This window comes from Oreochromis aureus, linkage group 5 (genome assembly GCF_013358895.1).
Source record: "Oreochromis aureus strain Israel breed Guangdong linkage group 5, ZZ_aureus, whole genome shotgun sequence".
In the NCBI taxonomy this organism is placed as follows: Eukaryota; Metazoa; Chordata; class Actinopteri; order Cichliformes; family Cichlidae; genus Oreochromis; species Oreochromis aureus.
The window spans coordinates 36,018,394-36,036,024 of record NC_052946.1 but is presented as its reverse complement, the minus strand read 5'-3'; the positions used below and the strand labels follow the sequence as shown (position 1 = coordinate 36,036,024).

Sequence of the window (17,631 nt, the reverse complement as noted above, 5' to 3'; positions counted from 1 at the left end):
GAAACATTTCCAAAGGATTTTGATGAGGGGATTTTTTTTCCTCTTATAGCACCACCTGCATTTACCAGCACTGAAATCTTGTTTGTATTTAGTTTCATATCTTGTCAAAGTCTCAGACACTCTCTGTGCAGGAGCCTTGCAGGATCAGACAGGTCAGAGCAGAGCAGACTGAAGAGGCTATAGAGGCACTGCGCTATGAAATGATTGAGGAGAAATGAGGGCTTCAGGCAGGTTTAGCAGACTAAATGCTGGTTCTGTTGTCAGATGTTCAATCAGCTTCTGCTCCTGAGATAGACAGGAAAAGACAGAAGGACACGTGCGGCAGACTGAAACACACTGATGAAATATTGAAGAGGATTTAATAAGAAGGTCAAATATGGTCACTTAAATCACTGAATAAGTCAGCAACTGCACAAAGCTCTGACCAGCTCTGCCAGTGGTCTCCTCTTGACTTTGATCTATTATTCACTTTATTTGTGCTGCAGAAGGACAATTAATACAGATGCTGGGCTTATTTAAATAATTTGCTTTATGTATTAACTCATTCTGCTCAACTCTCTGTAACACTTTCTTTCAACTGTGAGGCACACTTCCACATGACACACGTATTGTTGAAGATTTAGTAGGTAATAAACATCCATCTATATGGTAAGAAATTATTCAAAGTCCTCGATGTAACTGAAAAAACCTGTCTGTAAATTATTACTGTAAGTTTTCTTCTACCAGACAACGTTCTGTGCATCAGGGATATACTGCAACCAGGTTTTGATAGCTACTGCTCTAAGCAATACTTTAACAGTTATCCAAATTGTAAATATAATCAGATATATATAGAATAAGGCAGTAAACATTACAAAATTTATGGAAAAATTGCTACTTTGAGTAAGGGTATTTTAAATATTTATATAGTGTCAAATCACAACAATAGTCCCCAGAAGGTGGTTTATATTGTAAAGTAAAGACCGGACAATGATGCAGAGATAACAACTCCAACAATCAGATGACTCCACTATTGCAAAGCACTTAGCAACAGTGGGAAGGAAAAACTTCCTTGTTTACAGGAAGAACCAAGCTCAGGGAGGGGCGGCCCCAGTTGGGGTGAGGAGAGACAGACATTAATAATAACTAAAGTTTAAATACAGAGAGGTGTGTAGGCACATAGTGAGTGAAGACAAAACACTCAGTGCATCATGGGAATCTCCCAGCAGCCTACACCTATTGCAGCGTAACACTGGATTCAGGGTCACCTGATCCAACCCAAACTATATGCTTTATTTTAAAAAAAAGTTTGAAGCCTAATCTTAAAAGTAGAGCTGGAGTCTGTCTCCAACACTCCTGAATTCAAACTGGGAGTTTGTTACAAATCTGAAATCTGAAGGCTCTGCCTCCCATTCTACTTTTAAATACTCTAGGAACAACAAGTAAACCAGTCTGAAAGTGAGAGAATCTACTGGTGTGAAATGGTACTATGAGGTTTTTAAGATAAGATGGTGTCTGATTATTCAAGACCTTGTACGAGAGTATAGTTCAGTTCAACAGGAATCCAATGAAGAGATGCTAATATGCTACAAATGTGGTTGCTCTTTCTCTGTCTTTAGGTATATTTATTAGCAGTTTAACAGTCAAAGTCCCTTCTTCAGCAGGACTGTGTAGGTGTGGTTTGACTCAGAGTAAAAAATAGCCTACCTATCTGAAGGGTTCATAGAAATATGAGACATTATGTGTGGCTGAACCCCACCCACATCCAACCAGTGAGAAGAGAGAAAAAAAACAGAAAAACAGAAAGCTCCCATCACACAAAAGCAAAACATTTTCAGACCATGACTACTGAAAACACAGTCGCTGGAAGGTCTCGATCCAGAAAGGCTGGATGTCTCTGTTACAAAAAAAATCAAAGATAAACTAAAGTTCTTCTTTGACAGCGTCGACTGTTTTCTTCAAGTAAACAAGCTTTTCTGTAAAATACATTTAATCAAGCAAAGTCAGAGCTGTGCTCTCTGCGGGCAGTCATAGTGCACGACACTGAACCAATCAAGAAGCAAAAAAAAAAAAGAGAGAGAAAGAAAACAAAAGAAATCCCAATACTTCACTTTTTCTGTGTTATCTTCATGACCACTGGTGGCACCATTTGTCAGAATTTCCTCCCTTATCTTCTTTACATGCAGCTTTAATTTTACTTATCTTACTAATTGCATTTTGAACCAGTAGCTCAGCATATTGTAATTTGGAGGCTTCAATGAAGAAATGGTTTTATTTCAGAGAGCTCCTTTTCTACTTTTTTTGCAGTGTGCTTCCCTGTAAACACACCAAAGCACAACATCTGTCCATGATCTTCTTTGTTTGTGATATTCTATTTCTTTATTTTAGACACAGAACTTTGTTGCTAAAAGATTTGTTCAAAAAGCCTCCTGGAAGTCAGACCCACCATTTTCTTTGAAAGTTCCTCAGCCAGGAGCTTGTTCTGCATGCTCTTCTCCTCGACTTCTAAGCTTTTCTGGTCATAGTTGACCGCCAGCTCCTCCAGGGCCTGAAGAACCTCTTTTACTTCGGCCTTTGCGGATTCATTCTCTGCCTGCAGCCTGCCGAGCTCCGACTGCACCTTCTCACTGTCACCTCTGGACGATGCGAGAAGCTGAGGGGCAAAGACATTCGGCTTAATGTAAACTGTAAATAGAGAAAAAACTATTTTAAAAGTGGAACGGAGAAACTTCACTGCTTGGGAGCGCTTGCTTCATTATTTACAGAGCAGAGCTGCTGGGTCTTATCCTGTTTTTTGGCATAAAGAGCTAAATGTCTGCACAAACCCTGTCACACAATGTTCATGCAACTGAACAAAAGAATAATTTAAAGATTGAGAGATGGCTTTTGTGCCACCATGCTGTTTGCTGCACTGCTGCAGCCCACTGTGGGTCATTTCACTGAATGGAAGCCATTAAATGTAGATGTTCTCCGCTTGGAGTGCCGGCATATTTGCACTGCAGCATATGGCTTTTATTTAGATAAATGAACGTAACTTTGCGTTACTATAAACAAACCGTAGTTGGGTAGTTAGGACTGTGTCAGTTCAACCCGCAGCAGGACCATTTGGGAAATGAATGAATAAATTAAGCCACTGTAGAGTCCTTTTCATCCCAAAGCCTTTTTTAGGTTCTCTCCTCAACAGTTTAGCCTCTCCTATGAAAAAACGCCGCAAATACATCTCTTAATTGGGTTTTAATGGAGTCTTTTAATTGCTGTTCTTCCTACAAGTACTGATTTACTTACTTGCAGCAGATATTTATGTGATAAAGTGACAATTATAGATCAAATCACTAGAGAGCATGTTTATTTGTCAGCAGCAGTGTTCAGTCATGTCAGCAAAGAAAAAGCAATCGTTCCCCGTGTAAGTTAAGGAGCAATTTCTAAAACGAACACTTAACAAACTTCAGTTATTCTTCAGCCTTTTCATCGATTCTTTTCTGAATAACCTGCGCTGATCAGCCACTTAATTCTCTTCTAGATTAAACCACTGCTAGCATGTAGAATACAGCAACAGTGATACACTCACAATTAAACAATGACAATTTAATTTCTTCAAGTGCTTTTTGGCAACTGAAAGGATTTTTTCTGTCAGTAATCTCGAGGGCAGGATAATAAATGTCTCACAGCTGACTTCTATTCACAGTGTAGTTTTCATTTCCACATTCAAAGACACTGCAGCCCACCGTGAGCTGTTTAACCAAACTGATGAAAGGAAATAAAACCAAGATCCTTTACCTCCTCCTGGTCGAGCATCTGCTCCTTCAGCTTCTCCACCATCTGGCTCTGATGGTTGATCTCGTCATCCTTTAGTGGAAAAGACACACGCACGCACAGTCGTATTATGTGTTCAGTTTCCATTCACAACTATACGCTTTAAACTTACAATAGACGACAGCTGCATGTTGGACCGGATACCCATACGTCTTTTTTTCACCATAACTGGATCTGCCACTGTGCACACATTTTAGAAAATGAAGGCCCGATTTATGACAAAAAGGGAACGGCGTCAGTAATTATATGGGGAAAACAATAGAGCAGTAACCCGACAAAAGAAAAAGAGTGGCTTCATCAGAAAAAGCAAAAAAGTCAGAGTGAGACCAGTGCCTAAATATAAAGGATCATCAAAGTGCCTTAAACCTGCATTCTTTCTAATTCCCAGAGGTGTTGAGGTGTCTTGTTTTTAAAAAAAAGTAATTAAATAAGAAAAATGCCCCAAAGCTCTTATTTCTGTAAGTATGCAGTGTCCCTCAGCACTTCCACGACTGGTTTCAAAACATAAAGATGGCAACAGGAAAAACACTCAGCTTGAGCCTGCCAGACGTCTTTAACCAACAGTTAATTCACAGTGACTACAAGCACCTTAAACTTTTTTTTTTACCTTACTTGCATTTATATAGGACTTTTCAATGCAAGGTTACAAAGTGCTAAACGATAAAAAGAAATTTTGAAAAATGAAAACTAAAGTAAAGAGAATTCAAATCATCTTCAAATTTAGTGGAGACAAAAGAAACCACTTACACGATCCTACGCAATAAAAAATATATTAACTACAAGTGTGAACGAGGCATCGGTGATTTTAAAAAGGGAAACAATGAAACAGGCTTTAGGAAGCAATTTAAAAGAGGTTACAGAGTTTGTCTGTCTGAACTGCAAAGGCTTCATCACCTTTAATAACCAGACGTGTCAGCAGCTCGCATATGTAGGCAGGAACCTCACCGTGCAGGGCTTTAAAAACCAGCAATCAAATCTTGGAATCATATCTAAAAGTAACAGGTAACCAGTGAATGCTGCAAGGACTGGACCAGCGTAGTGGGGTCGCTCCTTTTGGTGCATGATAAAAGCCTGGCAGCAGCATTTTCAATTAACTGTAGCTTGCGTATGTTACAGTAACTGTTGCAAGAGAAAAGGGCATTGCAGTAGTCAAGTGTGGAGGGAATAAAATCATAGATCGACCTGTTAGTGAGAATGTGCAGAAGAGGATTAATGTCACTGGAAAAAAAATACGGGCTAAAGTAATGAGCACGTTTTAATTCTAAGAGCACCGCATACCTTCAGACACCTGCAAATAAAAGGAGAGATCAGAGTCAACGGTTCCATCTAGGTTACAAGCCAGACATTTAATTACTTCATCTTATATGTACGAGTACGAGTCAGATGAGCATATGCAAGCTCCAAGGCCAGCCTGCTTCAGGCTTCTCTTAAAAAAAAACAGTTATTGATGAGCTTTCTTAATAATACTGCAGTACTTGTGGTTCATGTAAGGTTATTGGACATATGCAGTGTTTGACTGTGGTCATTGGACATATGCAGTGTTTGACTGTGGTCAGCAGCTCCACAGCTTCCCCTCTAACAAGGAGGGAACAAAGTCTGTGAGCTCTCCTCCTGAGCAGGTTGTTGTTAGCAGCCAGAAAATAAGTTCAACAAAGAAACAAACATACTGTAGATGTAAGCTGTTTGTCACAGAAACAAGATCCTGGAGGACAGTGTTAGTTACATTACATATGCCAATGGTAACAGTAGAAACTACTAATACTGTAATGCTATGATTCTTCAGGTGTTTGATAATCTAAAGAAAACATGCTTTGCAGACCAAAATGCAGAGATGGAGAACAAAACCAAGCAGGATTTTTTTCCAGCTAATGAAAAGCAAAAAATCCACTGGGAGACTAAACAAACTCTCAAAACTATCTGAAGACAAGCAGAGAACATTAACAGATGCTGAGACAAAGACTCAGGGTAAGACGGCACTTTTTATACACATGAGGGCAATTTGGAAAAGTGGACACAGCAGGCTAACAAGATGCAGGTGACAATAGTTAAGGACAGAAGGGGAAGTAAAACTAAACACAATACACTAGAGGCAAGAAACTATCAATATAAAACAGGACATGAGACCTAATACTAAGTTATAACACAAACTAAACACTCGAAAATACTCAGATCAATAAACCAAAACTATAACCTCAAAAAAACCAAAAGGTTAAAGAACCGGGATCATAAAACGAAGAGGGGGAGGATTTTTAATGCTTGGCTCTAGAGAAGCTGCAGGGTCAGTGCTACCAGAGAAAAACTATAATATATCAAAAAAGTATGTCACATAGTGGTCTGCAGTAACTCGCACACACCATACGAGATGATGAGAAATCCGAGGTACACCACGACTTCAGCGAGAAACACTGAGTGCAATAAAAGAAAAATCCCAGGTATCTGCTATGTATACATTTGTATCCACAAATAAATTTAACATATAGAATATCATGCATCAGGTCTCTTATAACTGTACCACATCAGCAGGGACAAAATAAAATATATACATCCCCAGGGATGCATAAATACAGAGCAAAATGTACACAGGGCAGTGTGTGCATCCACACAGCAAAGCATGTACAGGAAAACATGTCAGTATATGCTGCTGCATATTTAATGGAAAAATCTAGTAATGAAAAAATAAAATGACACATTATAAAACCGTGTGTGTACGCAGAAGTCTTAAATAATTTAAAGCTTTAACACTTTCCAGAGTTACTACTTCCTCTGTGTTTGCTACATTACTCACTACTATGTGTATGATCCTGAACTCATTAACATAAATAATATATGCATGAGACAGTCTTTGAATTAATGTGTGCATAACATTACAGAAAACACAGCCGTAGTGTGTGAGGAGCTCTACATCCGTGCACAAATCATCCTCGTGCAATGTTCGTTCATTACCTTATCGTCTAGCTGTTTGTAGAGCTTGCGAATCTCCTCCTCGTACTTTTGCCTCTCCTCCTCAGAGATGTGAACCACAATGGAGGAGGCAATAGAGCAGGGGGTGCAGGGGGTGCAAGGAGTGCAGGGGCTGCATACGTCAAGAACTGACTCCTCAGATTCTGGAAGAACCAGGGGGGCATCCTCAGATCCTTCACACAGCTGCCCCGGCACAGCAGCATTCTCACCTATACACAAGGGAAGATTTTTATCTCAGGTTTTGAAAATGTGCTGCTCTTATCTCTCCTGCAAATCCTCCCTAAGGATTAATGCATAAAATGTGATTAGTAGGTTAATCCTTAGTATAGTAAGTGACCTAAGCATAATGCAATGTGCCAAAAATGAGTGTTCTTTACCATATAATCTGATTGAACAGCGGTGCAAAATACAATATATACACAACAAACATATTATCAAAGTGTCAGTTGGCTTGTGAGAGAATAATTACGCAAACGCTACACCTCATGGAGGGGACGGTAAAATGTCTGCTTTGCAAGCTTAGTGCCCTCCTTTGGAAGTATTAAGAGGTTTATGACATGTCTTTATAAACAGTGAGAGCAGAAGGTTAGGTGAAACACTTCAGTCTGTTCATTTAACAAATATTGGGATTCTTATGTTATTAGATATGATTCTGTCACATAATGAACTACTGAACACAGTTTACTTTATTTGGAAAGACAGAAAAGCTGTAATGTATGTCCAGTGATTACAATCACTGTCGACTTTGTTAGGTACACCTGTTTAACTGGTCAGAGAGCAGAGTACCACACCACTGCAGGAAACCGAGGTTACAGTTTACACAGGCTTAAGCAGAAGACTGGAAAATCATTGGCAGTCTGGCGAGCGTGATAGATGGTAGGGTCAGAATTGGTGGAAACAACATGAAGGCATGAATCCATCCTGTCTTGTATCAACAGTTCAGGCTGGTTGTGGTGATGTGGTCGGATATTTTCCGTCTAGTACAAATTGAGCATCATTCAAACACCACAGCCTACCTGAGCATTGTTGCTGACCCTTTATGACCACAGTGCATCGATCATCTGACGGCTGCTTCCAGCAGAATAATGCACCGTGTCACAAAGCACAAATCATCTCAAACTAACTTCTTGGACATCACAATGAGTTCACTACACTCAGTTGACCTCCACATTTGCCAGATCTCGATCCGACAGAGCACCTTTAAGAGGTAGTGGAACGAGAGATTCACATCATGTATGTGCAGCTGCCAAATCTGCACCAAGTGTGTGACGGCATCATGTCAATATGGACCAAAATCTCTGATGAATGATTCGAGCAACTTGTAGAATCTATGCAATGAATAGTTAAGCCATCTCAAGGCAAAAGGGGAGGGGTGTACCTAGTAAAGTGTCCAGTGCTTGTATTTTTTAGGATCAAAAAATAGACATAAATTGAGAAAGAATGAGTTCTTTTTGAACTGTACTGCAGATTCTGTGTTGCAGAGACCACTTTTCTCCGACATGTATGCGTAAACATCTTGATGCAGTTGAAAGAAGAGACTTTCTGTGTTACTGCTGACCGATTTCAGAAGCTGACTACGTCTGTCTCTGCATGGCTTTACTATAGCACTCATTTGACTGATTAAAAGCACTATAGGTAGCTCTAAAGTAGAGGAGTGATTACATCAAGAACTGAAGTGATTCTAACTCTAAAATATGCTCAAAGTAAACTCATAATGCACCAAGCTGACACTTTGAGCTCCACCTGTAGACTTGACGGTGTACTAATCAATAAAAGTAGCCACAAAATTAAATGTGACAAAGACCTGCATGTATGTGTCTCTACTGCACACCACAGGAGTTTCTCCTCTGCAACTGAATGGAATTTATTGTGTGAGTCAAGCGTTCCTGTCTGTGGGCATGCGGTACAAGATGGAGGTCAATAGCATCTTTCTCAAGGAGCTCCTGCCCTGAGGTGGGTAACAACATGGGGGGCAGTGAGGGGGGAGTGAGTGCGACGATGTTGTCAAAATGATTAATTAGGAAATTAAAAGCACTGAGTTGCGTGGGAGACTGGAAGACGGTCGAGGAAAAGATTATGTGTGTGAAGGAGAATGGGGTGAAGGAATGAAAGAAATTATTTTCACTAAGAGGTGATCGATAAGTACTTGTTGCAACATTTTTAAAATTCAGGTCAAGCTCCGAGGGAATGATCTTTAGGAGAAAAACATCGGAAAAGATTCATTACACAAGTTGAATGTCAACCGATTGCTAGCACTGAGAGCGCTGACATTTGAAAAGACCTCGTCTAACAAAAGAGACGTGTGTGCAAGTGTAATTAACAGCAAATGCATGTGCCTACGATGCTTCATTTACTTGTGTTTTTTTGTGTGCCAACTGAAACAGTTATGAGTGAGTGCGTGACATGTGAGAAGACCAGTGTAAGTTATGACTTTTCTGTAGATGTGATTAGCTCTCGCTTCTGTGAAGATTACTAATGCATAAGGATTCATAAATCATAAGGCCTGAATCATGTCTTGCCTTCAGTACAGTGCAGGGGGAATCCAATTATGCAAAGTGTAAAATTCAGAATAATATGGAATAGAAATAACCAAGGAGGGATTTTTAAGTGTTTTGGGCACAAGTCCAGCAAGTCTGTTTGGCTCCCCTTGTCCCATATCTGCCCTGGCAGGTATTCAGATGATATCAAATGAGGTTAAATCTGCACTTACGTAGACTGCAAAATAAAGCCTGCGGCCTGGTGAAATTTTCATTCCTGTCAGTGAATACTCCTCCATGCATGAAAAGGGACTGGAATAAGGACATGCACTGCAGTGGCTCTTCTTTTCAGAAAAGTAGTGTTTTCTGGGCTGGAGTATCATCTCTCTCGAGCACAAGCTTTTCATCTTTTAACACCATCGTTCTTTTTACTGTATGGCAGGCAGTTAATCTTTTAAAAAAAAGATTAAAGATCAAGATCTACAATCATGCTTAAACCAGCACTCAATTTTCATTCTTTTTGTTTCTTTTATAGGAGTAATTTAATAAGTCTGCAGCCACACTTGCAGTTCTGTGATGCTTTGAGCTAAATGCTCACTGCGCTGGTGCTTTGCATGTTTTATTACATTTCTACCATCCTATTTTCACCTTTTATAATACTAACATTTGCTAATTAGAACTAAACACAAACTGCAACTGATACTAGTGGGAAAGTAATTAATTCTCTTGAGACCATGAATATGTTCAGTGCAATCCGTTCACTAGTCTCGAACAAAGAGGCTCAACCAGCAAACATCCCCACACAGTCCCTGGCATTAGCGCAGTTGAAAATATATGCATTTCATGGTTCTGACTGATAAACTCAAAATGCACAGGCAACTATTTTTACCTTCTCTTGGGAGAAGATGATTTTAAGTGTTTTTTTATATCAGTGCAAGTATTACCGTTCCTCCAGCAGTTCAGCTCTGCCTCGAGTCTTTGAATAGTTTCCTTCATTGACCTGTTCTTTTCCTTCTCCTTTTCATACTTCTTCTTCCACTGCTCTGCTGTGAGCTCCAGGTTCACTGATACAGTATTCCTAATGGTCTTGGCTCTAATTGGAGGGATACAGTGAGGGTGGGAAGACAGAAGGAACGGGGAAGACAGAAAGGGAAGGAAACAGTAAGAGGGGAGGGTAAGAGGAAAATATATAGATAAGAGAGAGAAAAAAAGGAAAGTGCAAGACAACAGCAGAGAACAGAGAAACTGTCAAAAACAGTTTCCAGTCGCAGCTGCTCGATGAAAATATGTTTCCATCTCATTAATTGGTATGCAAATTGGGTTTCTTCCAACTTTGGTTAGAAGGGATAGGATGAAGAGGAAGGAATTTAAAATATAAAAAATATCAACCCCCCTGAAGCATATTCACATCAAATATAGAGCACTTCTCATATAAGGTAGAGTATTTATGGGATGATAAATAATTCATAAAGTCTTGCTTTAGATTTTGTTTTTGCAGTGACTGAAACATAATCACTGCAAACAAACAATGATGTTTGTTTAATTAATGAACTTGAAGGTCAATATTGGCTTTGACGTCTTCGTTCGTCTACACAGCCTGAACTCTCACAGGCAGCTCTCTTGTAATTTCTTCAAGTAGTCTTCAGAAATAGTTCTCCAGGCTTTTTGAAGGACATCCCAAAGCTCTACTTTGGATGTTTCTGCCTTTTGTTCCATTCTCTGTCGAGATGATCCCACACTGCTTCAGTAATGTTGAGGTCCGGGCCCTGCGAGGCCAGTCCATGACTGATACAGGCTTGTACTGCATTGGCAGTGTGTTTGGAATCATTGCCATGCTGAAAAATGAAGGTGCTGCTAATCAGATGCTTTCCAGGTGGCACTGCATGGTGGATCAAAATCTGATGGCACTTTCCTGTATTCATAATTTAATCAATACCTGTAAGATCCTCTACACCACTCGCTGAAATTAACCTCCAAAACCTGACAGAGTGTTCACAGATGTCTGTAGATACTCACTGTTGTACCTCACTCCAAAAAAAAAAAAAAAAACACAAAAATTTAATCACTCCTTTAGACCTGTTGCCACTGGTTTTCAGTCCAGCTCTTTGTAATTTAGCATACATCAGCCTGTTCCCCCTGTTTCCCTTCCTTAGGAATGACAGCTGCCCTTCCACTAAGACTATTTTTGATGAGGTTTTGGTGAAGAGTGGACAGCTTCTCTCAGGTCCTGTGTCAGGTCCTTGCTAGTTTTTTTCCTCCCCATTTCTTGAGGACATTACTTTTGGATACTGGTCATCTGCTGTAGGTAGTTTTTTCGACCTACTATTTCCTTTTTTTTTACTTCACTTGGAGAAAAAAAAAGCAAAACCCTTAAAAAAACATTCCCCTGAAAATGACCAGGTTCAAGACTGGATTAAAAAATAGTCAATGTCCAAGAAAAACTTTGAAAGACCTTCAGAAAACCCAGAGAACTATTGTTCAAGATCACTTTAACAAAAATGCTGAAAGTCTGGCTCCTTGGAAGGAAAATCTAAAGAAATGAGAGGGTGGTTCAAGACTTTTGCACAGTACCGTACAACAAAAATAAGTGGCTTTACAGCTGAAACAGTTACACTGAAACACCCGCAGCACTTTCGCTTCATTTCACACTTCAGTGAGAAAACACTGTCTGTATTCAATTATTCCCTGACATTAGTCAGACAAACGATGTTATCCAGTCTCATCACATCAGAATATAGATAACATGTTGTTTGGATAGGGAAATGCTGAAAATCAAACATCAGGTGGCATATGTTCTGAATGCTGAACAAAGTGGTCATGACTTATTTATGCTCTGCATAAATACACAGTCCAGCCATAAAACCTGTACTTTTAATAATGAATGAAACAACAATAACAACAATAATGACCCTAAGGTAGGATTTCAGACCTGACACTGTTGACCTTTGTGTCCATTCAAAGGCTTTTCTGAGAAAATATGCTGAATTCTACAGGGCAGATGTATTTAATGTCGTGTTACAGTACTTCCTATACATTCTATTATTCTTTAAAATAGATAATTGTTGGCACTGTACAGCTAGTGCTTCTGACAAAAGAGAAAAGAGACCAAATCTTTAAATTCAAGCATCCATTGTGAATTCTCTAACTGCCTTTGCTCTGTAATACATTATTTATTTCAACCAACACTCCAGTGTCAGTCTCAATTCATTGGTAGGGGGGAAAAGGCTAGATGTCCACAAAAAAGCTTTTTCAGGATCTTTCTTTTCAATCTGTGGGGTTTATTTAAAGTTGACAGCAAGTAATAAGAGTGGAAATCTGGCAAGCAAACCAAATCAGAGTCCATGAATGCAGCTTACCTATCTGAAGACGGAGGGAAGCAGATTTTGAACAAACAGAACCCAAACTACAACAAAAAGCCTGCTTCTAAAGCAACTTCGTCAAAGGAAGAGTTAGAGGCAGTAATATGTGAACAGCATATCTGAGGTGAGCACATTTCAGCAAAAACATCCCCGCGACTGCAGCTGAGAGAGACGCAAATGTGTGCTGTGCTTCACAGCGCAGACGTTCATGGCTACTTAGCATGGAAGAACGTTACCGTTGGCCAAACATCAAGGTGGATTTGGTCTCTGTATCGTTGTAGCTAGAGGGAGAGCAACAGATAAACATGGTGGTGCGGCAGTTCCCGCCCAGCGAGTCCTGTAGGATGCGAGTCATTTTACTGTCACGGTATGGCACATGGGATTTCTACAAAGAGATAAAAAGAAGCGAAGAAAGAGAATTAAAGATAGCAACGGGCAGTGAAAAAGACAGACGAGAGGATTGAAAAGCAGAAAGAAATACTGAATTGCTGCACCATCACGTCTGTCTTTGAAAAACTAAAAATATGTGTTGTTTGCATCGGGAGAGAACAAAGAAAAAGGTGATTTCTCTCTCACTGGTAGATAATTGACAGTATAACCTTTTTAACACATGAAATGTTTTCAAAAAGACTTCGTCCTTGCTCAGAAGACTGAATAGCAGCAGAATTTCTAACAGATTTCTGAGGCATTTACAGCCTGAGAGCCTTTCCTTTAAGTTTACCAAGAGTTCCCTAGGCCTTTTCAGCTTGTTTCTTTAAAGCCTTCAGAGGTGTATAATAACACGAGACGGGGAGTGTTTTAATTATAATGATAGAGCTTGAAAAGAGTGGGTAGACTGGATTGTATTACCAGCTGTAGCAGCGGTGGGAATTATGGGTGAGGAGGGATGGATATCTGCTAACAAGCTAGCATGTTTCTGCAAGCATTCATCCAACCCAGCTGCAAGACAACAGTGTGGATCTCATTCAGGGTTCACTGCTGTTATTTCCAGCGGCAAATACTTCAGTGTAACTGCATCTCACATGTTACACAGCTGGGGTTTGGGAGTACTTTAAAAATTGGAAGTGACACAATAATAATAAATACATAGGTTTCCCTTCAACTTGTGCTTATCACCCATTTGGACATAGCCAAGTCAGCCATATCAGCTTGTTCCTAGTTTTAATCTCAAGCTTAGCTAGCCAGATGCTGATAGTATTTGCAGTACGATTTCAAAACTGCTAATCTAACTGCTGCTTTTCCCAAAATGTCAAAGCGTGCTATTCCTTTAAATTGAATGTAGAGCTATCTTCAGATACACCCAGCAGATTTATTGTACTGTGTAATCTGGCCTTGACAAACTGCTGGTGTCACTAGCTACTAAACTAAGTACCTAATTTGTGAAATTTAGGTTGTTCTAATCTAATACTTTCAGCTAATTCACTGCAGCCTGAACCCAGGATTGGGGGAAAAAATGTTTAAACAACAAGAAGCTAATGATAGACCTCAGAACAAATCTCCACCGTACCGTTCCTTCAGCCAGCGCTGAGATGACGTTCCCCAGGGCCGACAGAGACTTGTTGATGTTCTTGGCCTCATCCAGCACCGCTCCCTCGGCGCCTGTCTTACTGACCTGACACAGATACACCCGCAGACAGGAGGAATTAGTCCGTAAAGAACATTATCAGCAGGGAAATTATGTTTATTTTCCTGGTGACACTGACACTGTGGTGCAATTTAGCAGTGAGAGGGTTCACTCAGTGCATTTTCAGTTAATTTGTTTCAGTGAATTGTTGCAATAATTTAAAGAACAGCCATGGCAAAAATGTCAAATGGCAGCATGCAGCTCAACAAACTGTAGAAAAATCAAATATGCAATAATAAAAAATAAAACTCCAATAAAAAGCACTTCAGCAGCACCAGAATGAAGAATTTGTGCATGCACAGCTAATTGCTAACAGACAGAAACACTGACAACCCCAGACGGTTTCCACACTTTGAAAGGAAAGGCGCACGTTATTCTGTCATAATCGCCATGGGATGCAATTATTTACGGCAAAATAATGAGGAGCTTAATTACAGAGGAGAGCAAGTCGTCCTATCAAAGCCTTCTGTGGACCATACGTCAGGCTCCTGTTCAGTCCAGTCAATAACGTTTTGTACCAAAGCCTAAAAAGCTGCTGGAGTAGAACCTTTTACTTATTCAGCCCCAGGGAGGACCAAGACAACTTACAGATGCACTATCAGCACTTATCAGCTACAAACCACAGACATCAACATCTATCCAGACTCTACTGCAATCTAACGCTCTAAGTTTTCTACCAATACTATCAACACAAGGAGCCAAGGGCCAGGTTTAGCGGTGCCTCTAATGTATTTTCTATCTGCTTTCCAGAGTTTGACCTATGTCCCGTTGATAGATTGTTTTATACAAGGTGTGGTGGGGCTGAGCTGCCTCAGATTTCACCTAGAAGACCTTTAAAAGTGGAATGAATTTGTTGTTCTTTGGTTTCCATCAGTTTGATGTTTATCTTGGCTGAAAGCTCCATTTAGCACTTATTATTTTTCAGAATAAACAGTAACCCTGATAATGCATCGGCGACAGGCTGAAACAACCCTACAGATTAGGAATCAGCTCTCGGCCTCTGAGTTTTTTTATAAAGTGGAATTTTTAAAAAACCAGAGCAATCCAAAGCAATAAAGATTCAGGTTTAGTTGCTTTAATGCATTGTTTATCTGCTTCTTTGATGTCTGAAAACACCATTTCAAAGACCCCAGTGTTTCAAACCCCTGTCAACAGCAAACGTCTGGAGTTTATAGCCCTCCTTTTAATGTTTTTGAAAGAAAAATCCCCATTCGTCCTACCTTCTCACTGCCAGCTAGGTCAACCAGATATAACTTCCCACTCAGCTTCTGCTCAGTCTCCACGTTTTCTTGTTTGATGTTAATCAGGAAGATGCTGTGACTGCGGGAACTATGCTCATTCATGTCTAAAGAACAAACAAAAGTTCAATTTAGTATTTCCTGCTGAATTAGCAAAGTTCAAGTCTTCACGTCACACCTCGCCATGCATGTTTCCCCTTTGCACATTAATCTTGAAAAAAAGTCTGACATAAAGTGTCTGATGGAGTGAGTGTCACAACATCAGGAAGATCAACAGTGTGACTCACTGGTGACAGCAACGTGACGGTTGGCCTTCCCCTCATCTATCACATCCATCACCTCCTCAGGACTTGTGACAAAGCGCTCAGTGCAGCCCTTAGTGAAGCAGGAAATGAAATATACGTTCAGTAATATGCACAAATATTAGATACACACATAACAGATCAACGTGAGCGCAGAGGCAGTATTAATAATTGTGGTTTCTTTAACTTGAACTCAACAATATCATCAGCAGTAAGACAGCTTAGATGAGAACATTGATACCACTCTCGATCATATCAGGAAACAGTAGAAAGTCAGTGTTGTTCCTCTGTACCGACATAAAAATTCTATTTGTTTGTTTTTCCCTTTTTTTTGAGGGTTTGTTGACTACCTCCTGGTTTTGAGCGAGATCAACCAGGATCAAGAAATACCACAGTCATTTCCACAAACACAGTAAAGTTAGGTGTGATGATGCATTAGAGAGCCCTAGGTGTGCAGATAACTTTATTTTCTTATCATTTGATTAAGCCAGAACTGAGAAAAGCTAGCAAGCTGCTGGCTGTTAGTCTCAGTCATGTCATCTTCTCACGCTGATCTATTCTTATACTCATAAACAACAAAAACAGCATCTTTATAATAGAGAAAAATGCAAACTGAATCGTGTCTGTAGGTGACTCACCTTCACATAAGGAACTCTGTGTTTGTCTTCGTGCACTGACAGATTTGTCTTTGTCACTGTGTTAGGATGAGAAAAACATGGAAGATGTCATTTTTTTATTACCTGGAGGATTGAGCGTGTGTGTTCATGTGTGTGTTCATGTGTGTAAGTGTTTGCCCATGTGTGTGCTTGTGCAAATAAGCATCTGCATGGAAGTATTCTTCCTTTCAGCACAACTATAATGAGACCTGACTATGTTCCCTTCATATTTGTGAGTCAGCCTCTACCCACTGTGTGCGGCGTGAAAAAATACTCCAGGGCCTGGCTATGAATATTTTCAAAAGACGTGAAGCTTTATTTTTTTGTATAAAGTCAAAATGAGAGGTTAAGCACGTGCCTCTGATAATGTCAATGAACAAAATACCAATTTTTGGCAAGGGCACTTACTGGCCCAAATTCCTGCATTAGTCACTGTACATTTGAAAGTCTTATCATGTCGGTAATTAAATTTCACCAGATTGTGGAGGCCGTTTTCTCCCTTGAGACTGTTAGTGTGTGCTTGTGTGGTTTCATCCTACAGCCATTTCCCCCCATAGGGTGTTATTCTCCTGCCTCCATTCATCTGGCTTGTTGTTGACTCTTTTTGTTCAGAGCCTAAATGTTCCACAGGCACTGTGAACTCCCCTGCATACAGATGGGGGCTTTCACCACTGTCTCTGGCTCCATTAAAGATGTAATCACAACCCTCTATCCCGGCCTCTCCATCATTTTACACGGGTTGTATATGGGTGATAAGACCATGAGCTGAAATGCTGAGTTGACTCTGGGTGTATACAGAAAATAGGACAAAGGGAGGATATAAAGGAAGCCAGTGAGGTTGTTTACTTTTTCAATTTAACTTCACAGATCAGTTTAATTTTACGGTTTTTAAATTAAAAGGCCATGAAAACTGAGGAGGGGAGGGCGTGATAATGAATGTTCCTTTTCAAAAGAGCGGAATAATTTAAAAAGCATGCTTCTTTTCCTTGATAGCTTCACAGCTTATATTTATAAAAGTGTCAACTCAAACAGCACCATCAGCGTCTTCACGTTCTCCAAAGAATCCAAGTTTTTAGTGTTTGCAGCATCAGTACTGCAAAGTCCATCTTATACTGTAGCATTACCAGCTGGTTTTGAAATCTAAGACTGTAAGTGTAAACCTCAAAATTTAATGTAGTTAAAACATCAGGAAAAAATCACAGGTACAACTCTCCTCACTCCC

The 17,631-nt window shown here is 39.9% G+C and overlaps 1 protein-coding gene across 1 annotated transcript in view; it reads right to left on the bottom strand.

Moving 5' to 3' along the window:
* The window catches only part of kif5ab (kinesin family member 5A, b), a 68,699-nt gene that overhangs the window by 23,165 nt on the left and 27,903 nt on the right, over positions 1–17,631 (bottom strand). The window contains exons 7-15 of the mRNA XM_031740459.2: positions 16,392–16,447; positions 15,739–15,826; positions 15,434–15,558; positions 14,097–14,201; positions 12,826–12,974; positions 10,175–10,323; positions 6,736–6,962; positions 3,757–3,825; positions 2,426–2,632 (exon numbers count right to left, since the gene is read on the bottom strand). Coding sequence (XP_031596319.2) covers positions 2,426–2,632; positions 3,757–3,825; positions 6,736–6,962; positions 10,175–10,323; positions 12,826–12,974; positions 14,097–14,201; positions 15,434–15,558; positions 15,739–15,826; positions 16,392–16,447 — 1,175 coding nt within the window. The remainder of the gene's footprint in view (positions 1–2,425; positions 2,633–3,756; positions 3,826–6,735; positions 6,963–10,174; positions 10,324–12,825; positions 12,975–14,096; positions 14,202–15,433; positions 15,559–15,738; positions 15,827–16,391; positions 16,448–17,631) is intronic.